This window comes from Anomaloglossus baeobatrachus, chromosome 2 (assembly GCF_048569485.1).
Source record: "Anomaloglossus baeobatrachus isolate aAnoBae1 chromosome 2, aAnoBae1.hap1, whole genome shotgun sequence".
NCBI lineage: Eukaryota > Metazoa > Chordata > Amphibia > Anura > Aromobatidae > Anomaloglossus > Anomaloglossus baeobatrachus.
The window spans coordinates 99,540,984-99,566,855 of NC_134354.1; the positions used below are offsets into that span (position 1 = coordinate 99,540,984).

Sequence of the window (25,872 nt, forward strand, 5' to 3'; positions counted from 1 at the left end):
ACTTGCTCGTCAGGTGACATCCAGGTACACTGTATAGTTCCCTTGTCGTCCAGCAGGTGGCAGTGGAGTGTAGGCTACACGCTGTTCCGGCCACTTGCTCGTCAGGTGGCATCCAGGTACACTGTATAGTTCCTGCGGCGTCCAGCAGGTGGCCGTGGAGTGTTGGCTGCACGCTGTTCCGGCCACTTGCTCGTCAGGTGACATCCAGGTACACTGTATATGGTGCAGTTCCCTTGTCGTCCAGCAGGTGGCAGTGGAGTGTAGGCTACACGCTGTTCCGGCCACTTGCTCGTCAGGTGGCATCCAGGTACACTGTATAGTTCCTGCGGCGTCCAGCAGGTGGCCGTGGAGTGTTGGCTGCACGCTGTTCCGGCCACTTGCTCGTCAGGTGACATCCAGGTACACTGTATATGGTGCAGTTCCCTTGTCGTCCAGCAGGTGGCAGTGGAGTGCAGGCTGTTGCAGTTCCGGAATGTTGCTCGTCAGGTTATAGCCATACACCGTATATGGTGCAGTTCACTTGGTGTCCAGCAGATGGCAGTGGAGTGTAGGCTGCACGCTGTTCCGGCCTGTTGCTCGTCAGCTCACATCCAGTTACACCGTACATGTATAGTTCCCTTGGCGTCCAGCAGGTGGCAGTGGAGGCTGTCGCTGTTTCTGCCACTTGCTCGTCAGATTACACCATACATGGTGCAGTTCTTGCGGCATCCAGCAGGTGGCAGTGGAGGCTGACGCTGTTTCTGCCACTTGCTCGTCAGATTACACCATACATGGTGCAGTTCTTGCGGCATCCAGCAGGTGGCAGTGGAGGCTGTCGCTGTTTCTGCCACTTGCTCGTCAGATTACACCATACATGGTGCAGTTCTTGCGGCGTCCAGCAGATGGCAGTGGAGTGCAGGCTGTCGCTGTTCCGGCCTGTTCCTCGTCATGTCATAGCCATACACCGTACATGGTGCAGATCCTCTGGCGTCCAGCAGGCGGCAATGGAGTGCAGGCTGCGGGCTGTTCCGGCCTCTTGCGTCTTCCTCCGCTGTCGGCGCCACTTTGAACCTGCGCCTTTTCTCCCTGTCGGAGGACGGGTGAGCGGGCGTCAGTATGGCGGCGGCAGTGTCGCCCGAGCTGCAGTGGGACACGATGGAGCAGAGGAAGCACAAGGGGCAGAACCTGTATCAGCGGCTGTACGTGTGGAAGATGCAGCAGCTTCCTGCAGACGTGCACAGGTTCTGTGACCCGGAGACGTCCGCCCCCCGCAGGAAGGAGCTGCTGCAGCTGCTCCGGAGCCTGGAGATCGGCTGCAGCTGCCAGCGCCTGCAGATCCTCTTCTCCTTCTCTGTGCCCAGCCCGCAGGCGGTGGAGCTGCTGTGTGCCCTGAACCTCCCCCTGGTGTCAGCCGGAGCTGTGAGTGCCTGTGCCCTCCTCACCCACTGCCCTGAGAGTTCACTATTCCGATTGTCGCATATTTTTCAGACTAGATCTGGGGGCTCCATGGGGACAGTGACCTGCTGCTATAGCAATCCTACAAAAGTCACTGGATAACACATCTGTGCCTCTTGTGTGCAGCTGTGATTGGGCTGTAATAAAGCCACCAAGTTGCAGACAAGTCGCTTGTTACAAGCAAATTGCATTGAAGTCTATGGCACATGTGTAGCGTGTGTGACTTGTGACCAGAAAAACCCACACATCTAGAAACATTGGCTGCTCCGAGTGCGGGTCGCAATGTGACACCATGGGAAATCATTACATACAATGACAGAACATATCGCCAGAGCCTCCATTCATAATTTGCATGACTTTTTTTATAATTTTTTTTTTCTTCGTCATTTTTTGCTCACACGGTTCTTGAAATTGGTGCAAAAAAAAATCAACAATGGTCTTTAAAGCACCACTACAGAGTATTATTTATTTATTTCAGTGCTGGAGTGGCGCTGTAAATCTAAGCTCCCTGTCACATACTCACCGTCCAGCTGCTTCACCTTCTCATGACGCTGCTCCGATCCCGTGGTGCCATCTTGTGATTGTAACTGGCTGGAAGTCAGAAGTTTCATCACAAGGTCCCAATGCAGGTCTATGAGATCCAGAATGAAGCTCTCATAGACTTGTATTAAGTTGCGACCTCCGGCACGCACCATGAAACACTAGAACTTCTGGCAGGTCACAAATCGCCAGAGAGCAACGCTGGAAACGGATGGAACCGCCAAAAGTGAGTATAAATCAGAAAATAGTTTAAAAAAAAAAAATCAACATATTTGGATCTCTGGATAAGACATCGGACCCCAGCTACAATTTTATTCATCTTCCTATCACCTACATGCCCAGATAGACGGGTGATCCTCCTGACAGATTCCCTTTAAGGCCCCCATACTCTATAGAAAAGAAAAAAAAAAGATTGTCAGCTCACCACATTCTCGTACAGATTATTACAGCAGATTCTAATCAGGGAAACTTGGTGAAGAGGAAATAGGTATCCAGCAAGTGTAACTTCATTAAGTCATCCTGTATTAGAAGTCCATTAAAATTGAAAATACATATCGCGGAACATTGCTCTAAATTCCAGAGATAATATTCCAAGTGCGTATTCAGATTATCTAGACATACGATACGCATTTGGATCATGGTCCTTAGTCATTGTATAGAGCAGGTCCTGACCTGTATCTCATTGAGCCACATGTGGCTCGCAGGCCCATGATCTGTGGCTCACGGCTGGCTATGAAGAGCAGGTCTCCAGATGGTGACATCTTTGAGTAGCCCCATACAGAAGAGCAGCTCTGAATAGAGGTAGGAACCCCTGGATATTGGTATACTGCCTCGGTATGGTGACTTGTGTGTCAGAGCTTTGGCTGCCATTATACTGGTGTCACTACTGTCAGTGGAGAGGGAGCTAAATGTCTCACGTCTCTCAGAGCTGAATGTGGCTCTCAGGGTCAGAAAGATTGGAGAGGACTGGTATAGTGTATACTCAGTTGACTAATGTCGGCCAACACTCTGTGTTTGGGGGCCTCCAACTCTCCCGACAGATGATCTAAAAGTAAAGAAAGATCTGGCATGTGCAGTTTCAGACTGCAAATTCTTTTGTTCTCTAAGAGATTAGCCGCTGTCGGAGCTGTCTGGCAGCAGCTCTCTCATACAGTTAGGTCCAGAAATATTTGGACAGTGACACAAGTTTTGTTATTTTAGCTGTTTACAAAAACATGTTCATAAATACAATTATATATATATAATATGGGCTGAAAGTGCACACTCCCAGCTGCAATATGAGAGTTTTCACATCCAAATCGGAGAAAGGGTTTAGGAATCATAGCTCTGTAATGCATAGCCACCTCTTTTTCAAGGGACCAAAAGTAATTGGACAAGGGACTCTAAGGGCTGCAATTAACTCTGAAGGCGTCTCCCTCGTTAACCTGTAATCACTGAAGTAGTTAAAAGGTCTGGGGTTGATTACAGGTGTGTGGTTTTGCATTTGGAAGCTGTTGCTGTGACCAGACAACATATGGTCTAAGGAACTCTCAATTGAGGTGAAGCAGAACATCCTGAGGCTGAAAAAAAAGAAAAAATCCATCAGAGAGATAGCAGACATGCTTGGAGTAGCAAAATCAACAGTCGGGTACATTCTGAGAAAAAAGGAATTGACTGGTGAGCTTGGGAACTCAAAAAGACCTGGGCGTCCACGGATGACAACAGTGGTGGATGATCGCCGCATACTTTCTTTGGTGAAGAAGAACCCGTTCACAACATCAACTGAAGTCCAGAACACTCTCAGTGAAGTAGGTGTATCTGTCTCTAAGTCAACAGTAAAGAGAAGACTCCATGAAAGTAAATACAAAGGGTTCACATCTAGATGCAAACCATTCATCAATTCCAAAAATAGACAGGCCAGAGTTAAAGTTGCTGAAAAACACCTCATGAAGCCAGCTCAGTTCTGGAAAAGTATTCTATGGACAGATGAGACCAAATCAACCTGTACCAGAATGATGGGAAGAAAAAAGTTTGGAGAAGAAAGGGAACGGCACATGATCCAAGGCACACCACATCCTCTGTAAAACATGGTGGAGGCAATGTGATGGCATGGGCATGCATGGCTTTCAATGGCACTGGGTCACTTGTGTTTATTGATGACATAACAGCAGACAAGAGTAGCCGGATGAATTCTGAAGTGTACAGGGTTATACTTTCAGCCCAGATTCAGCCAAATGCCGCAAAGTTGATCGGACGGCGCTTCATAGTACAGATGGACAATGACCCCAAGCATACAGCCAAAGCTACCCAGGAGTTCATGAGTGCAAAAAAGTGGAACATTCTGCAATGGCCAAGTCAATCACCAGATCTTACCCCAATTGAGCATGCATTTCACTTGCTCAAATCCAGACTTAAGACGGAAAGACCCACAAACAAGCAAGACCTGAAGGCTGCGGCTGTATAGGCCTGGCAAAGCATTAAGAAGGAGGAAACCCAGCATTTGGTGATGTCCATGGGTTCCAGACTTAAGGCAGTGATTGCCCCCAAAGGATTCGCAACAAAATATTGAAAATAAAAATATTTCGTTTGGGTTTGGTTTATTTGTCCAATTACTTTTGACCTCCTAAAATGTGGGGTGTTTGTAAAGAAATGTGTACAATTCCTACAATTTCTATCAGATATTTTTGTTCAAACCTTCAAATTAAACGTTACAATCTGCACTTGAATTCTGTTGTAGAGATTTCATGTCAAATCCAATGTGGTGGCATACAGAGCCCAACTCGCGAAAATTGTGTCACTGTCCAAATATTTCGACTTCCTAGCAATCCCACCAGCGATCCCGACCTGGCCGGAATCGCTGGAAAGTCGCTGGTGAGCTGTCAAACAGGCAGATCTGGCCAACAACGCAACAGCGATCCGGACCTGCAGAACGACCTCACTGGTTGTTGGGGACGTGTCACATAGCAGCTATTTGACGACTCACACCTATGTTAGGGGTGTGGTGTTTGGCGCTGAAGCCACCTAGGTGTCCTTTTTACACGCCCCCTCTCAGCTCCGATTGGTGATCGCTAGTGCGTTCTTATTGGCAACCCCGAGCTTGGAAAGATTGGCAAAAGTCGCGCTTGTATATCCGTTGTTCCTGAGCTTCTGTTGCTTAGCGGATCTTTGTAGAGTTCTCTGTGCGGCGACTCCACACTGCTTTATCTATACAGCATCAATACAGCTCAATCAAATGATGCTTACCGTATAGGCTTTATAGTATTGCAGACTGGAGAATTCTCTAATGATCCGCAAACCAGCACGCTCAGGAACAGGGTAGCTTTGAAACTAAGGACGGAAGCGCTGAAGTTGCCTTCTTTTCAGTGAAAGCCGCCCAATCAGAACGCTATAGCACGCCTACGGGCTGGGTTCTAAGTCGCTAACGATGTCGTAACGGTGTCAAACACCAAAAAATGGTCCTGAAAGATTTGTTGCAATCAGTGACCTCACAGTGGTGGCCAGGTCGGTGATGCGTGTCACACACTGCAATGTCGCTGGGGAGGTCTCTATTACGTCACAAAACCGGTGACGTTACAGCGATATCGCTAGCGATGTTGCAGTGTGTAAAGGGGCCTATAGAGAACACAGGAGCCCTTGGGAGAGTGAATGTGTATTGGATAGTTAGGCGAGATAGCTGTAGGCCAAACGATTGGCCAAATCATTGTTCGGCCAACAGGCCTCTTTTGTGTATGTGACCCCTTAGAGATACAATTCCTGGCCCAACTATAGCTGGATGGTCCTGAACTGACAGCTTCATAGATCTCGTGGTCGGACTGGGCCTTCCTTCTGTAATACGGCTTACATATCTAACACTTGTCTGAATCTGCCTTCATATGGTAGGTGTCAGTGGTGGTAAAATGATTTACACCAAATATACCCCTGCAGTCAGAGAAGAAAGAATCCTCACAACTTGCTGCTGCACATCTTTACTGTACATATGTGGAGTGTTGAGCCCTACACCTTACTGTGCTTATTCCTTCTTTGCTGTTTGTCCAGGGCACTGGATACTGGGAGTTCTTACTGCAGTGTCGTGGACTGGATGTAGTGGCCTTTGATCAGAACACCATTTTCCCCCCAGAGATGCGTTACACAGAGGTCATGGTAAGAGCAGTGTGGTGGAAATGCGGCATGATAACATGTACATTAGAGATGAGCAAATAACAATGACAAAATAATCTGCATAAACAGTACAGATGGCATATGTGACAAAACAGCGAAAAATGTATGTTGCTGTCACTTTGCTATTACTAAGGCTGCGTTTGTATTAAAAAGCTTGAAAAGTCAGATACAGTCCTAGGGGAACTCCGACACAGATTTTTTTTGAAGGCAATAGGAGTATCCTGTGATTTGCAGCCAATTTATTAGCAGTAAGTCATATTTGAGTTTTAGCATATAGTGTACTGCAAAATGGCAAACAAATTCCAAATTCGGAAAAATTGCAAAAAAAATTGCACTATTGCTTTTGAGATATTTTATTCACTGTGTTTCCTATATGATAAAACTGATGTCTTGGTGTGATGCCTGAGGTCGGTGCGAGTTCACAGACACCAAACTTGTATAGGTTTACTTTTATCTAAAAGGGGTTAAAAAAAAATCAGAAGCTTGTGCGAAAAAAGTTGCGTACATTTTGCACCATTTTCGGCGATTCGTAGCATTGTCATTTTTCGGGATCTATGGCTCAGTGACTGCTTACTTTTTGCGTCTCGAGCTGACATTTTTAACGGTACCATTTTTGCGCAGATGCTACGCTTTGATCGCCTGTTATCGCATGTAGCGCAAAATTTGTGGTGACCAAAAAACGTAATTTTGGCGTTTGGAATTTCTAACCACTACACCGTTTGCCAGTCAGATAAATTGATTTTATATATTCCTAGGGCGGACGTTTCTGAACACGGCAATACCAAATGTGTGTGTATTTTATATTTTTTTTAACCCTTTAATTTTCAACGGGGCAAAAGGGGGGTGATTTGAACTTTTAGGTGTTTTGGTTTTTTTTTAATTTTTAAAACTTTTTTTAAACTTTTTTTTTTTTTATTTTACTAGGTCTCCAAGGGGACTATAACAATTAGCGGTCTGATTGCTCATTCATTTCTCCCCATCAGAGCAGCACCTCTCAGACTGGGAGAAATTATAATTTCTTGTAACAAGCAGCACTCGGCTGTTTCTTACAGGACCTGAGTCATGTGAGCACAGGAGTCATCACATGACCCTGTGCTACCATGACAACCACTGGATCCATGTGATCACATCACATGACTTTCGGTATCAGCCTGTGAGTACAGATCTAACGTTATCGCCATTAATATGGCGCTGTCACATCTTGACAGCACCATTTAAGGGGGTTAAAAGGCAAGGGTGGATAGCGATTCCACTCGTGCCTACAAAGCACACATGTCGGCTGTATTAATCATATGAGATGTGCCCTGATCACCGCAGGCCGCTTGCAGCAGCCCGCGAGGATTAACACTATGACCGCTAAGACGTAATATTACTACCCGCAGTCATTAAAGGGTTAAAGGGGTTTTCAGTTATCTTAGAAAAGTCTACAGTCACTTTTTTTGCCTGCAGACTTCTGAATCCTGACAACGTGAAGTGCGCACACTGTCAGGATTCTTCGGTATTGCCAGTCAGAGCAGTGGGTCACGTGACTGAAAGTATGCGCTTTGCATACATCTGGTCATGTACTGACAAGACATGCTCTGCCTATATCAATTTCCTTTTGTTGAGAGAAGCCAGGCACGTCTAGTCGGAATGTGGCCGGATTTATGTCAAGCGCATATTTGTGGTCAAGTGACTGCCTGCTCTCACTGGCAATACCGGTGAATACTGATTGGGTACGCTCCACCTTTTGTCAGGATTCAGAGGATCAGAAACCCTCCTTACTAGTATGTACATATTGGGAAAAAAAGGGAAGAGACTTCCAGCAATGACAAAAGACATTTCACGATTGGAATAGAGAAGCATTAAGATAAAACTTCACATTTATTTCTAAAAAATGTCAAGTAATCAGTGTAAAAATACACTATAGGAAAAAAGAATAGGTGATGTGTTTCAGCTATGATTATTCATAGTTTCTTGTAGAGGATGAATATGCTTCATATAGAACTAGAGTCCAATCGTTCAAGGATCCTAGAACGATTGGACTCTAGTTCTACTTAAAGCATTTTTATCCTCTACATTAAGAAACCAGTAATAGCTGAAACGCGTCGGATTTTCGTTTTTACATGAACTGGTGTCTTCCAACCATTCATGTACACCTTTTTATGGCTTGATAAAGGCCCTGCGTTGCTGTTTTTATCCCCTCATGCACATTGGGGCCAATAAAGATTTTTCTATTTAATGGAGTTTTTGGTGCCTTGGATACTACTGTATTGTTTTTTCTTTTTCCCTTTGGTAAATTTTTATACTGTCTGATGTAATCTACTGCTGATTAAACAGTAATTTTATCAAAACTTAACTAAGCAGCCCAGTAAGTGACAGACCGCTGGAATAAGGATCTCTGCCCCTGCATTATGCTGCTCTCAGATCAGGTGTGGTGACAGATTCTCTTTAAAGGGAACCTGTCACCTGTTTTTTCCCTTAGGAGCTGCGACCAACACTAGTGAGCCCTTGTATACAGCATTCCAGAATACTGTATATAAGACCACAGGCTGCACTGTACAATGTAAAAACACCTTTATAAGGCTATGTGCGCACTAGACCGTTTTTCCCGCGGATTTACCCGCGGATTTGCCCCGGAAATTTCTTGAGAAATGTCTGCAATCTTTGTGCAGACATTTCCCATGAAATTCAATGAGAAAAAAAAATAGTTGTGCGCACTGTGCGGATTTTTCTCAAGAAAATTTCTTGAGAAAATTTTCTCGAGGAACTTTCTTGAGAAAATGTGCATGTCCATTATTTTCCACAGGTACCGGGGGTATTCCGCAGGTAGCAATGATGTGCGGTATACCACCGGAATAGCCGCGATTTACCTGCGGTAATGCCCATCGCTGCCTGCGGTTTTGAAGGAAGCGATGTCATTATGCCAGGAAGAGGAGCAGAGTAAACACAGACGTCACACTCCCTGGACGCCGCACAGAAGCACTTCCGTGCGACCTCCAGGTGCCCGTGCAGTGTGTGTCCTGCTCCGGCCTCGCGGCTGCCTGCACTGCAGGGTGTCAGTGTCTGCCCGCAGTGTCAGCAGCCTGTCACGCAGCAGCGCAGGCAGACACCGACATCCTGCAGTGCTGGGAGCCGCGGGGATGACGATCGCTGCTGTCAGGAGGTGAGATCATTACCTGCTGTGACGATCTCCTGCCTCCTGACGTCAGCGCTGTCACTGCTGTCTATGCCCGTCTCGCGAGCGGCCCGAGACTGTCACTAGCGGTGACGTCACGGGCTCTCGCGATAAGTCAGTGACAGCGCTGACGTCAGCAGTACAGGAGATGATCACAGAAGGTAATGATCTCATCTATGCTCCTGATGGCAGCGCTCGTCATCCCCTGCAGTGACCTGAGCTGACCTATTGATGTTAGCTCAGGTCACTGCATTGCTCTCCCAGCCAATGGGGAACATTCTGTTTTTCATTGACTGGGACAGCGACTATGGTATGGATCGCCGTGCCCCCCCCCCCCCCTTATTGGATTACGCCGGACGTGGAATTGATTGTGCTCTTTTCAATAAATTGGTTAAAGAGGGAATGTTTTGGGGAGTGTTTTTTCAAATAAATCTTTTTTTGTTGTCTATTTTTTAATTATTACTGACTGGGTTGGTGATGTCGGGTATCTGATAGACGCCTGACCTCACCAACCCCAGGGCTTGATGCCAGGTGACATTACACATCTGGCATCAACCCCATATATTACCCCGTTTGCCAACGCACCAGGGCGCGGGATGAGCTGGGGCAAAGCGCCAGGATTGGCACGTCTAATGGATGCGCCACTTCTGGGGCGGCTGCGGCCTGCTATTTTTAGGCTGGGGAGTGTCCGATAACAGTGGACCTCCCTAGTCTGAGAATATCAGACCCCAGCTGTCCGCTTTACCTTGGCTGGTGATCCAATATGGGGGGGACCCCACGTTTTTTGTTTTAAATTATTTATATAATTTAAAATAACAGCGTGGGGTGCCCACTGTTTTGGATTATCAGCCAAGGTGAAGCTGCCAGCGGTGGTCTGCAGGCTGCAGCCGTCTGCTTTACCCTAGCTGGCTACAAAAAATGGGGGGACCTCACGTCATTTTTTTTTAATTATTTATTTATTTTATGGCTAAATACAAGGCTAAGCACCCTTTAGGCTACTTTCACACATCCGGCTTGAGCTCTGCGGCTCAATCCGGCTGTGCAAGCTATGCAACGGATGCGGTGAAAACACCGCATCCTTTGCATAAGTTTTTCCTGTGCGGCCAGTCCGGTTTTTGCCGCTTGCGGCATGCTACTGAGCATGCGCAGTGGCAAAAACCGCATGCGGCGGCCGGATGCGGTTATTGCCGCATCGCGCCGCATCCGGCCGCCATAGGCATGCATTGAAAAATGCGCCGCACGAAAAAACGTGCCAGGCAACGTTCCATCCGGCCGCCGCATCGGCTACATCTGCCGCATGCGGCAAAAACCGGACGGAACGCAAGCCCATGCGGCACAATGCGGCACTAATTAAAGTCTATGCAGGAAAATCGCAACCGGCAGCAAAAAAAAATCGGTTGCGATTTTCATGCAAAGTGCCGGATTGTGCCGCATAGCAAAAACCGGAGGTGTGAAAGTAGCCTAAGTGCCACATGAAAGTCACTAAAGGGTGCCAGCTTAGAAAATGCAGGGAGGTGGAACATTATATAGGTTTTTCTCATCTATCTATCTATCTATCTATCTATCTATCCCTCTATCTATCTATCTATCTATCTATCTATCTATCTATCTATCTATCTATCTATCTATCCATCTATCCCTCTATCTATCTATCTATCCATCTATCCCTCTATCTATCTATCCCTCTATCTATCTATTCATCTATCTATCTATCCCTCTATCTATCTATCTATTCATCTATCTATCTATCTATCCCTCTATCTATCTATTCATCTATCTATCCCTCTATCTATCTATCTATTCATCTATCCCTCTATCTATCTATCCATCTATCCCTCTATCTATCTATCTATCCATCTATCCCTCTATCTATCTATCCCTCTATCTATCTATTCATCTATCTATCTATCCCTCTATCTATCTATCTATTCATCTATCTATCTATCTATCCCTCTATCTATCTATTCATCTATCCATCTTTCCCTCTATCCATTATCTGTCTATCGATTATCTTTATTATTTATTGCAGGGACAAACCTGCGGTAAATCCGCGGTAAATCCGCGGCAAATCCGCGGCAAAAACGCATGCGGATTTGGTGCGGATTTTTTCCGCAGGTCCGGAAATCTTTCACTGGCAGAAGTTTCTCAAGAAATTTTCTTGAGAAACTTCACATTTCTAGTGCGCACATAGCCTAATACTCACCTAGGGAGTAGTCTGGTGGCTGTCGCTGCTCTTCGTACGGCGCCGCCTCCATTTTGTGTGATCGCCTTCCACCTGCCCAGTCCTGTGTGGATGACACGTCCTATGTCATCCACACAGAGTCTGCCACTGTGCTCCTGCGCATGCACATTTTTATTTGACCTACTGAGGGCAGAGCAAGGTACTGTAATGCGCAGGCGTAAGGTAAGGTCAAAGACCGCCTGCACATGCGCACTACAGTGCTTTGATCTGCCCTCAGCACGGCAGAGGAAAGTGTGCATGCGCAGGAGCGTAATGGAGTCCTCTCTGTGAATGACGCAGAATGCGTCATGCACATGGGGCTGGACAGGAGGACGGAGATCGCACAAGATGGAGGAGGCGCCGGACTGAGAGCAGCGACTCCAATCGGCCCCAACCACACCTTAGGTGGGTATTATAAAGGTATTTTTTTACGTTCTATAGAGCGGCCTGGGCTCTTATATACAGTATTCTAGAATGCTGTATATAAGAGCTCACTGGTGGTGGCCGCAGCTTATAGGGGAAAAACCTAGTGACAGGTTCCCTTTAAGAAAATGTTTGTGTCCTGCTACCTTAACTAAACAAAATGCCAATTATAACCTGAACGAATTAGCACAGCAAAAACTGAATGCACCTACTACATTTATAGTATTTATTACACTGATTTCAGGTGTATCTTCTGAATGTACCTCTGTTATTTGTAGACAGGAGGCCCTGAACTCTTGGAGAACTACCCAGACAGAGCCTTGTTTCTTGCCTGGCCTGATGCAGATGGTAAGGAAAAAAAATTACACACACTAATTTTTGGACAATAAGACAACCATGTTTGGACAAAAGAAAATAGAAAAAAAGTAAAGATATAGCCGGGGTAATGTTACTAACAGTGGTCTACAGTTGTGCTCGTTTCTTGTTGTTCTAGGACAGATGAGGGGGTAATGATTTATTCAAAAATGGTAGGAGGGGTCTACTAAAAAAAAAAACTAAAGAGAATTATGTATTGTACCCTGGAGTAACATAAAAAGGTGCCAGTACAGGTTACCTTGGTTGTCTTGTACCAAAACTCATAAAGAGCATAAGTACATTTATTGTAGAATCAGCTATGTGCCTGGTTTCTTACATGTATAATGTCTTTCATTTATGACACTTAAAAGGAATCTGTTAGCAGATTGTTGCTACTTCATCTGAGAGCAGCATAATGTAGGAAAAGAGACCCTTAATCTAACGATATATCACTTATGCGGGCTTCACACGGTACGATCTATTGTGCGATTGCACAAGCGATCGTACCCGCCCCCGTCGTTTGTGCGTCACTGGCAATTAGTTGCCCGTGGCGCACAAAGTCGTTAAACCGCCGTTGCATGTCCTTACCTGCTGAGCAACCTCGCTATGGGCGGCGAACATCCACTTCCTGAAGGGGGAGGGACGTTCGTTGTCACAGCGACGTCACACAGCGGCCGGCCAATAGAAGCGGAGGGGCGGAGATGAGCGAGACGTAAACATCCCGCCCACCTCCTTCCTTCCGCATAGCCGGCGGGAGCCGCGGGACGCAGGTAAGCTGTGTTCATCATCCCTGGGGTGTCACACAGAGCGATGTGTGCTTCCCCGGGTACGATGAACAACCGGCGCAAAGTAGAATAAACAATTTTTTAAAAATGAGCGACCTGTTCGCGATACGAAACCGATTTGCGATCATTTACAGACGCTCATAGGTGTCACACGGGACGACGTCGCAAGCGATGCCGATGTGCGTCATGAAAACCGTGACCTCCAACGACATATTGCATGATAGATCGTCTCGTGTGACGCCCGCATAAGATTACTGGGTGCAGCAGTTGTGACAAAATCAGAGTTCTTTGTTGTTGTATGAAGAAGAGCTGAGAAAGCAAACCACACCCACACCATAGCTCTGTACATTGTCTATTGATAGTCAGCTGCTTATCAGAGGAGGGGGTGTAGTAGAAACTGCTCACAAGCTGGTGGAGTTTATATAGTCCCAGCAATAATCTCCTGGTGCTAAAACAATCCCTGGAAGTAAACAACAGCACACAGTGTGATAAGAGATACATTGCTGAAATCTGTGTTTTTAATTTTTACCTCCTGCTGTCCTCAGATTACCTAGCAAAACTCTGCTGACAGATTCCCTTTAACTCCACAACAAAGGACATACCAGTACGTCCTTAGCCCTGTCTGTTCTGTTTATGCTGGTTATCGCGGAGTTCCCACAGTTATTCCACACATGTCTGGTGCTCTGATCAGCAGACATGTGAGGCTAACAGGTCCTGGTGGATTGGTGATCCACGCTTGCCTTTTAATCCCTTAAATCGTACTATCAAACTCTGTCAGCATGATCTAAAGCACTCCGGCAGGGATTGTGCCATTCCCCGTCACCATTGGCTGCCACATGACACCATTGGGTTGCCATAGCAATGTGGGGCCAAATGATGACCGCTGTGAATGCTGGCAGAGTGCCGGCACTCACAGGAGAACAGCATTTTCTCTTGATCAGGGGAATCCTGAAGCATAAGGTCACCTAAAGGGACTAGTATAATGAGAAAAAAGTTTTATAAAATATGGTAACAAACCGTAAAAGTTTAAATCACCTCCCTTTTGCGCCATTGAAAATAACAATAATAATAATAAAAAATACATAAAATCTAAAATCAATTAATCTGATTGGTACATGGCGCAGCGAGAAAAAAATTCCAGATGCCAAAATTACATTTTTTAAATTTAAATGCAATAACAGGTGATCAAAACATCACATCTACACAAATATGGTATAATTAAAAACGCCAGCAAAAGACACAAAAAAATTAAACCGTCATTGAGCCCCAGAGCCCAAAAAATGAGAACGCTATGGGTCTTGGAAAATAGCGACAAAAGCGCTTTTCCTTTTTTGTTTCTTTTTTTAATACGAAAGTCTGAATTTTTTTTTCACCACTTAGATATAAGTAAAACTGTACATGTTTAGTATCAATGAACTCGTACTGAGCTGGGAATCACAATGTCAGGTCCATTTTTTTTTTTATATTGTAAATATGGTAAATATAAATTCTAAAAAACAATTGTGCAATTGCACTTTTTTTTCCAATTTCATCACACTTTGATTTTTTTTGCTGTTTTCCAGTATAATATGTGGCAGAATGAATGGTGTCATTCAAAAGTACAACTCATCCCGCAAAAAATCAAGCCTTCATATGGCTATATTGATGGAAAAATAATAAAGTTTTGGATCTTGGAGAAAGGGGAGGAACAAATGGAAAATTGCCCAGAGTGAAGGGGTTATACTACTTATACACATTATAGTCAGCTGTACACTTTAGTAGAAGTTATTTTAATTATCACACTATAAAGGATGCCTATTGCAGATTTTATATCAAGCAGTTTTGTACTACACCAATTGTCTGTACCCTTCATAACCACACATAAATGTGGGCAAACAAGTACGGCATCACATATGTACTCTTTTGGTGCACAGTCACACTTGAAAATGCAGGAGATCGGCTTTTGTTTGGGTCCGAGATTCTTCTACTAAGTGTAAATCAACTTGTTATCTTTGTGTGACTGTTTTATTTTTTTCAGTCAGTGCACCAAAGATCCATTCTAGTAACCTTCGTGTGGACACAAGCTTTCTCTAACCTAACAGCAAGATCAGCTCAGTCTCGCCTACTCCGCATTAATTAGAGAGGGAAAACTACGCAGCCACTTACCGTATTTTTCGCTTTATAAGACGCACCTGATTATAAGACGCACCCCCAAATTTGGTGAAGGAAAAGAGAATTTTTTTTTTTAATGTTAAGTGGGGTCCATCTTATAATGCCAGTGTCCCTCTAACAAATCATATAGGGTATATGTTCCTCATAGCGCCCCAACCTAAAATTAGCTCCCTTAATCTGGATATGACCCCCTTATATTGAATATAGCCCCCTTGTGATGGCACACGTTCCCCTGTGCTGCCTATGGCCCCCAATGGATTGCATGCATTCCCCTGTGCTGCCTATGGTCCCCTATGGATTGCACACGTTCCCCTGTGTTAGATAGCGCCCCCATGCTGCTGCGCATGGCCCCTATAGATCGCACAAGTCCCCCTGTGTTAGATATCTCCCCCATAGTGCTGCCCATGGCCCCTATATAAATCGCACAAGTCCCCCTGTGTTAGATATCGCCCCCATAGTGCTGCCCATGGCCCCTATATAGACCGCACAAGTCCCCCTGTGTTAGATATCGCCCCCATAGTGCTGCCCATGGCCCCTATATAGACCGCACAAGTCCCCCTGTGTTAGATATCGCCCCCATGGTGCTGCCCATGGCCCCTATATAGATCGCACAAGTCCCCCTGTGTTAGATATCGCCCCCATGGTGCTGCCCATGGCCCCTATAGATCGCACAAGTTCCCCTGTGTTAGATATCGCCCCCATAGTGCTGCCCATGGCCCCTATATAGATCGCACAAGTCCCCCTGTGTTAGATATCGCCCCATAGTGCTGCCCATGGCCCCTATATAGATCGCACAAGTCCCCCTGTGTTAGATATCGCCCCCATAGTGCTGCCCATGGCCCCTATAGATCGCACAAGTCTCCCTGTGTTAGATATTGCCCCCAGGCTGCTGCCCATAGTAAAATAAAACCCTCTTTCCTTACCTCCTGCAGCGCTGAGCTCCCTCCTGTCTGGCTCCGTGCTTCTCTTCCTCCACTTCCTGGTTCTCAGTGCGGTCATGTGATCGGCACATTAGAGTAAGATCTCTGCCTGCCTGATCACAGTGGAAGCAGGGACACGGGGAGAAACGCTGGAGGGGATAAGTAAAGCTTTTTTATTTTAGAATGAGCAGCAGCATGGGGGGAAAATCTAACACAGGGGGGGGCATGTACCATCACAGGGGCGCGCAGAGACATATAATATGCACCGCTCCCCCAGCCCCACACTGCGGTGCGATTTCAGCACCACCGGAGATGGACAGCGGCTGTGCATATCATATGAGCGGGAGCAGGAGATCAAACGCTGCCACCGCAGCGTTCACCTGCCCCCAGCACAGCGCCCCCACCTCCCCTGGACCCTGTAGTGTACATATATATATACCCCGCCCCCTGTATATTCGGCTTATAAGACGCACCCCCTACTTTCCCCCAAAATTTGGGGGAAAGAAAGTGCGTCTTATAAAGCGAAAAATACGGTAGTTATCGCAGCGATACTCTACCCTATGATTTAAAAGGAATCTGTAAGTGGGATCAAATCCCTAAGCCATATACACACATGGTCAAAATTGTTGCTACCCCTCGTTAAATGAAAGAAAAACCCACAATGGTCACAGAAATAACTTGAATCTGGCAAAACTAATAATAAAAAAATATATGAAAATGAACAAATGAAATTCAGACATTGCTTTTCAACCATGCTTCCATAGAATTTAAAAAATATAAAACTCATGAAACAGGCATGGACAGAAATGATGGTACCCCTGAAAATAATGTGACAAAAGGGACATGTTAAATCAAGGTGTGTCCACTAATTAACATCACAGGTGTCTACAATCTTTTAATTAGTCAGTGGGCCTGTATATAGGGCTACAGATACTCACTGTGCTGTTTGGTAACATGGTATGTACCACATATCAACCTTGGACCAGAGGAAGCGAAGGAAACAGTTGTCTCTGGAGATTAGAAAGAAAATTATAAACAACCATGTTAAAGGTAAATGTTATAAGACCATTTCCAAGCAGATTGATGTTCCTGTAACTACAGTTGCACATATTATTTAGAAATTTAAGATCCATGGGACTGTAGCCAACCTCCCTCCCTCCCTTCTTTTTTTTTTTTAACCACTCTTTCATTTTGCAGGGAATTGAGATTTGTAGCCTTTATTATATTAGGAAAATCAATATGTCTAATTTGAAGTTGTAAATGTCACGTGTCACATGGAGAATGTGTCTGATCCGACCAGTAGAGGTCAGGATGTGCATTTGTAATGTTTTACTGCAGGCTTCTTCCAACTGTCCCCTCAAAATATTAAAGAGAAATACTATTGTGTAGAAAGAAGATTCTCATTTAATACTATTGGACCTAAATTAAAATCATTTAATGTTTAAATGGGGAACAACCTGAACCAGTACTTCTTGTACACAGAAAACAAACAACTATGTATTTTTTCTTCTCTTTGTTATTCCAGTGATTATATAATATCTACGTTAGAGGCTGTTAGGCTATGTGCACACGTTGCTTTTTTTTCAGCGCGGAAAAAAACGCACCCTCTGGCAGAGGGGAGAATTGTAAACAATGCTTCTTGAGAAAAACGCATGCGTTTTTCATGCTTTTTTCATGCGTTTTTTTAGGTGCGTTTTTTAAGACTTGTCAGTGTTAATAAAGTTGGTTGAACACAGAACTTTGGAAAAAAAAACCTGTGATGTCATTTCCTTCTCCACATTCTGTTTGGATAAATGGGAGGGCTTGGAATGGAAGGAGCACCATTTGAATTTTGGAAAAGTTGAAATAAACTTCGCGCACCATGTCACATTAGCAGGGCCCCTTGGGCACCTATACGTCAGAAAACCCCCACAAGTGACCCCATTTTGGAATCTGCACCCCTCAAGGATTTTATTCAGGAGTATATTAAGCATTTTGAATCATCAGCTACTTCACCCAAAATGTTGCTGCAGCAACAAATTTCTCACTTTTAGGCTATGTGGCCGTGATCCAGCGACACGGCGTCTAGTACACAGTGTCAGCCTTCCTGCAGAGATGTGAATGTTGTCCACGGGAGAACGCAGCTGGCCATGCCCACGATTTGGGTTCAGGCTGCTGTGGACTTTAGCTCTATTCTACCTGCAGAGAGCACTCTCGTCTCCACAGCATAAATTGACATGCTGAGTCTCAGGAAGCCACGCCACCGGTCAGTTTATGCTGCGGAGAAAAGAAGCACAGTGGGCACGGGATCTCCAAAAATCCTTCCACTACGCTTCTACTGCACAACGCAGCGTTATGGACGCAGGTAAAACACTCAGCGCCCAAACCACTGCAAAACCTGATTGTGGGCACACAGCCAAAAAAGCGTCAATGGATGTCAAATATATATAACATCCCACCTCGCCTGCATATTCTAAGCTGGCACCTTTTAGTACCTTTCATGTGGCACTAAAGGGTGCCTAGCTTAGTATTTATCAAAAAAACACAAAAACAAAACAATGAAAAAAATGGCATGGGGTCCCCCCTATTTTTGATAGCCAGTCAGGGTAAAGCAGACAGCTGTAGCCTGCAAACCACAGCTGGCAGCTTCATCTTGTCTGGTGATTAATTTGGAGGGCTCCCCAGGCTTTTTTTTTTTTATTTATAAATAAAGAATTAAAAAAAAAATAACGTGGGGTCCCCCCAAATTAGATCACCAGCCAAGGTGAAGCTGACAGCTGGGGTCTGGTATTCTCAGGGTGGGAAGAGCCATGGTTATTTGACTCTTCCCAGCCTAAAAATAGCAAGCCACAGCCGCCCCAGAAGTGGCGCATCCATTAGATGCGCCAATCCTGGCGCTTCGCCCCAACTCATCCCGCGCCCTGGTGCGTTGGCAAACGGGGTAATAAATGGGGTTGATACCAGATGTGTAATGTCACCTGGCATCAAGCCCAGCAATTAGTGATGTCACGGCGTCTATCAGATACCAGACATAACTAATTGACAGTAAACAAAAGCAAAAAAAAGACAAAAAACTTTTTATTAGAAAAAACACTCCCCAAATCATTCCCTCGTTCACCAATTTAATCAAATTTGAAAAAAATGGGTCCGCAGAAATCCATTTGGACGTCCCACGTCGGCTCTGGACCTTCAAGAATATGGGGGCACGTTCAGGGAACGTATCCCCCATTTTCTAGGAGGGCAGACCCTCCATTTGAGGAGAGTGGGTGCCAAAAATCTGCACCCACTCTCCCCGGGTCACAGCTGCAGAGTGCGAGCAGCCAGCACAGCTCTCTGAACACAGTGCTGGCTGTCAGCTGCTCTGCTCATGTGACCGCACTGACCGGCGTCTGCTGTGAAGGAGGAGGGGGCCGCGGGGGATCAGCGCTGCGACCGGACAGGTAAGGGGGAATACCGGGGGGAATAGGGGGTGACCTGGCAGGGCCTGGGGGCATTTTTCTGTCGCATGTCTCAAGGCACATGCGACAGAAATCATAGGAGTAGGTTGCGGCCGGTGCGCTGCTGTGCGCGCGGCCATGTTGGATTTTCGGGAGGGGGGTTGGGGGTCGGGGCGGGCACTTTGGCGATACCGGGGGCTTTCCAGGACTTTGCCAGGAAGTGAGGTCAACAGGAAACCTCTTGACCTCACTTCCAGGTCAATTCCTGCGTTCTGGCATGCCGACAAAGCCCGCGGACTGCAACAAAAAAGCAGCTCACTGCAGTGTAGCTGCGTTCTGACCCACATCATTGATTCAATGGGGGAGAGAACGCAGCTACACCGCACAAAAGAAGTGACATGCTGCTTTTCTTTCCGCACCGATTTTTGGCTTCCAAAACGCTGCGTTTAGAAACGCAGCGTGTGCACTGATTTTTCGGCTTTCTCATACACTTTGCTGGGAAAGCTGAACGCATGCAATTTGCCACTGAAACGCTGCGGTTCTAAATGCAGCGTTTCCGCGGTAAAAAGCGCAACGTGTGCACACAGCCTTACTATTTGGCATCACAAAAAGCCTTCATACATTGCATTTGTGAATTTGGGTATTATACTATCCAGTAAACCACACTTTTGTTTTAGGGGAAATTTTGGATATGAGTGGGAGTTATACAGTGTATTATAAAACTAGAAAGCATATCCCATTAAGAAATTCTGAGGCTGCTTTCACACATCAGTTTTTTGGCATCAGGCACGAGAAAACTGATGCAACGGATCCGGCGAAAAAACGGATCAGTTGCATCAGTTTTTTCTATCAGTTCCTTCAGTTTTTTGACAGATCCGGTGTGATACTGAGCATGCTCAGTTAAAAAAAAACGTCGGCCGGATCCGGAAGTCCGTAGGCTTCTATTATATCCGGCGCAATCCATTTTTTTTTGCCGGACACAAAAACGTTCACTTCAACGTTTCATCCAGCCACCAGACAAGTAAATTTTGCCGGATATGGCAAAAAACATGAAACGCAAGGCCATTCGGCACAATCCAGCGCTAATGAAAGTCTATGGGCGAAGAACAGATCCGGCGGCAACAGACGCCGGATCCGTTTTTTCATGTTTTTGCCGGATTGTGCCTGATGGCAAAAAACTGATGTGTGAAAGCAGCCTTACTCTTCTACCTGCCTAATCTCATATTTTTAAAGAACACTTGTTTTTAATGGCTTTATAGGGTTTTTGAAAAGATCAGCAAAAAATGTAAACGCAATAGAGGCTGAGACAAGTCTGTAACTATAGATAATTCTGAGCTCTATCGTTAATAGATCGTTCTGTGCACATAGATTGTCGTTGTTCTTGGGAGTGCAAGTCCTGTTTATACAGTATAATGTGCTACAAACAAACTTAATCAGTTCACCCATGGGCGTTTTTCCGTTTTTAGTTTGTTTTTTTTTTTTTTGCTCCCCGTCTTCCAAGAGCCGTAACCTTTTTATTTTTCCATCATTCTTGCCATATAAAGGCATGTTTTTTGCGGGACAAGCTGTACTTTTAAATGAAACCATAAGTTTTACCATATAGTGTACTGGAAAACGGCAAAAAAAATTTCAGGTGTGAAAAAACTGCAAAAAAAATGTTTTTGGGATATTTTATTCACCATGTTCACTATATAATAAAACTGATATGTTGGTTTCATGTCTCAGGTCGGTACAAGTTTGTAGACACCACACATGTATAGGTTTATCTAAGGGGGTTAAAAAAAATTCACAAGCTCGTCCAAAAAAAAGTAGCGCCATTTTCCGAAACTTGTAGCATTCTCATTTTTTGGGATTTATGGCTAAGTGACTGCTTAGTTTTTGCATCTTGAGCTGATTTTTAATGGTACAATTTTTGCACAGATGCTACGTTATGCCTGTTATTGCATTTTGCGTAAAATTTGCGGCGACCAAAAAAACTTAATTTTGGTGTTTGGAATTTTGTTTGCTACTACGCCATCTCCCAATCGGATTAATTGATTTTATATTTTGATCGATTGGGTGTTTCTGAACATGGCGATACCAAATGTGTATTTTTTTAACCCTTTAATTTTCAATGGGCTGAATGGGGGGTGATTTGAACTTTTAGATTTTTTTATTTTTTTAAATTCTTAAACTTTTTTTTCAACTTTTTTTATTTTATTTTATTAGTCCCCCTAGGGGACTATAACGATCCGCTGTCTGATCGCTCATTCATTTCTCCAGATCACAGCTACACAGCTGAGATCTGGAGAAAAGCTGCTTTACTCTCACACACTGCCCTCTGCCGGCAGTGAGAGAAAGTGACTCATGATCGCTACAGGAGTCATCACATGACCCTGTGCTATTATGGCAACCACCGGAAGTCATGTGATCACATCACTTGACTTCGGATGGAGGTGGGTAAGTTATGCTTATGGCAGCGCGCTGATACATCTCGCTGTCTGAATTTGACAGCAAGATGTACGGGGTTAATAGGCGGTGGTGGAACGTGATTCCACTCGCTCCTGGCAGGCACACATGTCAGCTGTGGAAATTAGCTGACATGTCCGCGTATCGCCGCGGACTGCCCATGGCAGCCCGCGGGGATTAACCTCACATGATTCATGACATACCTAGTACGTCATGTGTCGTGAAGAGGTTAAAGGGGTATTCACATCTCCAAGATTCTGTCCCAGTATGTACCAGGTTGATGGAACTGGGGATTCCCGAAGATCCTGCAATGCCCTGCACATGAGGTAAGCAATATAGTAAATCAGAAGAGCTATACTAAATTTCTAATTGGAGGTATTTGCTAATAATATTATTATTATTATTATTATTATTATTATTACACCTACTGCATATTGGGATAGGATCTTGGAGATGGGAATAATCCTTTGTCATTTCACCTGACAAACGAGCGTCATGCTTTTTCTTTAGGTGATTGGCAGCTCGTTTTCATTGCATGATTATCGGGAGGGAGTGTTCACTTTACAGCTCATTCCCTATAATCGTCCAATGTAAATGCACTCTGAGACTCCTCTGCTTGCTGTGAAAAGATTTGATACTGATGGTGAGAATTTTCGCTTAACGCCAATATTCCTTGAATGTCAAGTGTTATTAGAAGGATAAGCCATATTGGATATTTCATTTGTATTTGCACTGAAAGACTGTCCATGTAGTGCATTTTGATTCACAAATGTACTGTTGTTTGGGAGCACAACTCCATCTTTTTATTTATTTAACTTTCAACCATATTACATATTGACCGGTGTGTTGATGCCATCTTACAGTATGCGCTGTTTTGCAGAGTCTTCCCACTTTTCTCTGGATTGCCTGGCTTACTTCAGGGGTCACACACTTTTTCACGTGGGAGAACTTCTTGGAGAAACATTGTCATCCAACCCCTGGGGTCAGTCAACCTCACGTGCCTTCCAACTTTCCCTGGCTGAGGATTTCTGCTGTGTGAAGAGGATCCGGTTGCCCAGTTGGCCAGGACAAGTGGACTCCTTTAGTGTATGGAAGCGAAAGAATCCCCAGTTTGTTCTCTGTGATGGGGCTCATTTCCAGTATACGGAGACTGATCTAGAAGTATAACCTCTCGAGTGTATATATTTTTTTGCGGACCGATACGCTACACAGCTTCCATGGTAACGGCTCAATGTGACTTAGACAATCACTTGTATTGTGGTGTTCTAGTACTGATCCAATGGATCCATACATCTTCCATCATGAATGAACTTGTATAAAGAGGTTGATTGAGAACTCACTAGAGAAGAGAATATTGATGAATAATCACTTCTAATATATATAAACAACAGTGTATATATATTAAAATGATAAATCTCCTCTCTCTCTCTCTCTCTCTCTCTATCTATCTATCTATCTATCTATATATATATATATATATATCTATCTATCTATCTATATATATATATATATATATATATATATATATATATATATATATATATATACTAGAAGGTGGCCCGATTCTACGCATCGGGTATTCTAGAATTTACGTATTGTGTAGTTCATGTATGATTTTTGTGGAGCGCTGTGTGTCTGTAGCGTTGTGTGTGTGGTGTGTTTTGGGGGGAGGTACGTTTTGTGTGTTGTGCGGTATGTGCGAATATTTGTGTGTGCAGCGTTGTCTGTGTGTGTGGGTGTCTGTGTAGGGCAGTTGTTTGTGGTTCCCAGTGTGTGTGTGTGTGGTGTGTTGTGCAGTGCGTGCTTGTGTGTGTGTTGGGGGGAGGTGTGCACTTCCCATCGTGCTCCAACCGCCATGCTGCGCACTCCCAAACGTGCTCCATCCCCCATGCTGCACACCCCCCATCGTGCTCCATCCCCCATGCTGCACCAGCATCAGCCTCTCTGCCCGCAGCATCAGCCTCTCTGCCCGCAGCATCAGCCTCTCTCCTCCCAGCATCAGCCTCTCTCCTCCCAGCATCAGCCTCTCTCCTCCCAGCATCAGCCTCTCTGTCCCCAGCATCAGCCTCTCTCATCCCAGCATCAGCCTTTTCTGTCCCCAGCATCAGCCTCTCTCCTCCCAGCATCAGCCTTTTCTGTCCCTAGCATCAGCCTCTCTCCTCCCAGCATCAGCCTCTCTCCTCCCAGCATCAGCCTCTCTCCTCCCAGCCTACCCCAGCCTCAGCCTCCCCCAGCATCAGCCTCTCTCCTCCCAGCATCACCCTTTTCTGTCCCCAGCATCAGCCTCTCTCCTCCCAGCCTACCCCAGCCTCAGCCTCCCCCAGCCTCAGCCTCTCCCAGCATCAGCCTCTCTCTTCCCAGCATCAGCCTCTCTCTTCCCAGCATCAGCCTCTCTCTTCCCAGCATCAGCCTCTCTCCTCCCAGCCTACCCCAGCCTCAGCCTACCCCAGCCTCAGCCTCCCCCAGCATCAGCCTCTCTCCTCCCAGCATCAGCCTCTCTCCTCCCAGCCTACCCCAGCCTCAGCCTCCCCCAGCATCAGCCTCTCTCCTCCCAGCATCAGCCTTTTCGGTCCCCAGCATCATCCTCTCTCCTCCCAGCCTACCCCAGCCTCAGCCTTCCCCAGCATCAGCCTCTCTTCTCTCAGCCTCCCCATCCCAGCCTTCCCCAGGATCAGCCTCTCTGCTCCCAGCCTCCTCCAGCACGCCGTGCTCCTCTGCCGACACTCACAGATCCGATCGCATACACTCACACACACACACACCCGATCGCATAAACTCACACACACCCGATCGCATACACTCACGCACACACACATTGACGATATTGCACATACGCGCTCACACTCACAACATCCGGAGATACCACATGCTTCTGGCCATGTGATCCTCCGGCAGGTCCTGGAAGCTCACAGCACAGTATCGCCGCCGAGAAGCAAGCGATATCCCAGGATGTTGTGAGTATGTGGATGTGATGTGTGTGAGGTATGTGTGTGAGGTGTGTGTGTGAGGTGTGTGTGTGAGGTGTGTGTGTGAGGTGTGTGTGTGAGGTGTGTGTGTGAGGTGTGTGTGTGAGGTGTGTGTGTGAGGTGTGTGTGTGAGGTGTGTGTGTGAGGTGTGAGGTAGGTGTGTGTGTGAGGTGTGTGTGTGAGGTGTGTGTGTGAGGTGTGTGTGTGTGAGGTGTGTGTGTGTGAGGTGTGTGTGTGTGGTGTGTGTGTGAGAGTGAGTGTGCTGTTATGTGTGTGCTGTTATGTGTGTGCTGTTATGTGTGTGCGTGTGTGTATGTTCCGCCGCTGCAGGACCTTGATGCGCTGGTAACTATGCTAGCATGGTTACCAGCGTATCTCGTCCCCCGCTCGCACGGGAGCCCACACCAGCATACGCCGGCCAGCCCCAGCAATGCGAGGGTATGTGTCGGCTGAGTTTGCGGCGTACGCTGATGTGGGCTCCCGGGGGTACAGTACTCACCTAGGAGTCGTGGCCCGTGACCGTGTCCGTTCGGGGAATGCGTGGGGGGGCGGGGCCAGAGCTAGCGTGCATTGCGTGAGGGGGGCGGGGCGTGGCCGAGTTGCCAATGCCTGCAGGGTGCCGGGGCGAGAGGCCAATCTGTGGGGGCGGGGCGGAGCCTGGGCGAGCAGCCAATCCGTGCGGGGGGCCGGGGCCATGGCGAGCCCAGCGGCCAATCAGCTTTGTGTCACCGTAAGGACACAATTTTGGAGCAAGACAGACAGACAGACAGACAGAATAAGGCAATTTTATATATATATATATATATTTATACATACACATATATATATATATATATATATATATATATATATATATACATACATACATACATATCTGGCACATTCTACAGCTCTTTACCATAACAACAAAGTTAAAGAAT

The 25,872-nt window shown here is 45.9% G+C and overlaps 1 protein-coding gene across 3 annotated transcripts in view; it reads left to right on the plus strand.

Moving 5' to 3' along the window:
• The first annotated feature begins 986 nt into the window (after positions 1-986).
• LOC142291019 (uncharacterized) overlaps positions 987-25,872 on the plus strand; it is a 38,519-nt gene continuing 13,633 nt past the window's right edge. Inside the window, exons 1-4 of one of the 3 annotated variants that reach the window (XM_075335224.1) lie at positions 992-1,398; positions 5,989-6,093; positions 12,191-12,260; positions 22,867-23,405. In XM_075335224.1, coding sequence (XP_075191339.1) covers positions 1,096-1,398; positions 5,989-6,093; positions 12,191-12,260; positions 22,867-23,153 — 765 coding nt within the window. In that variant the 5' untranslated portion in view covers positions 992-1,095 and the 3' untranslated portion in view covers positions 23,154-23,405. Of the gene's footprint in view, positions 1,399-5,988; positions 6,094-12,190; positions 12,261-22,866; positions 23,406-25,872 lie in introns of those variants that run through there. The other 2 variants (XM_075335225.1, XM_075335226.1) reach the window with 2 other exon arrangements.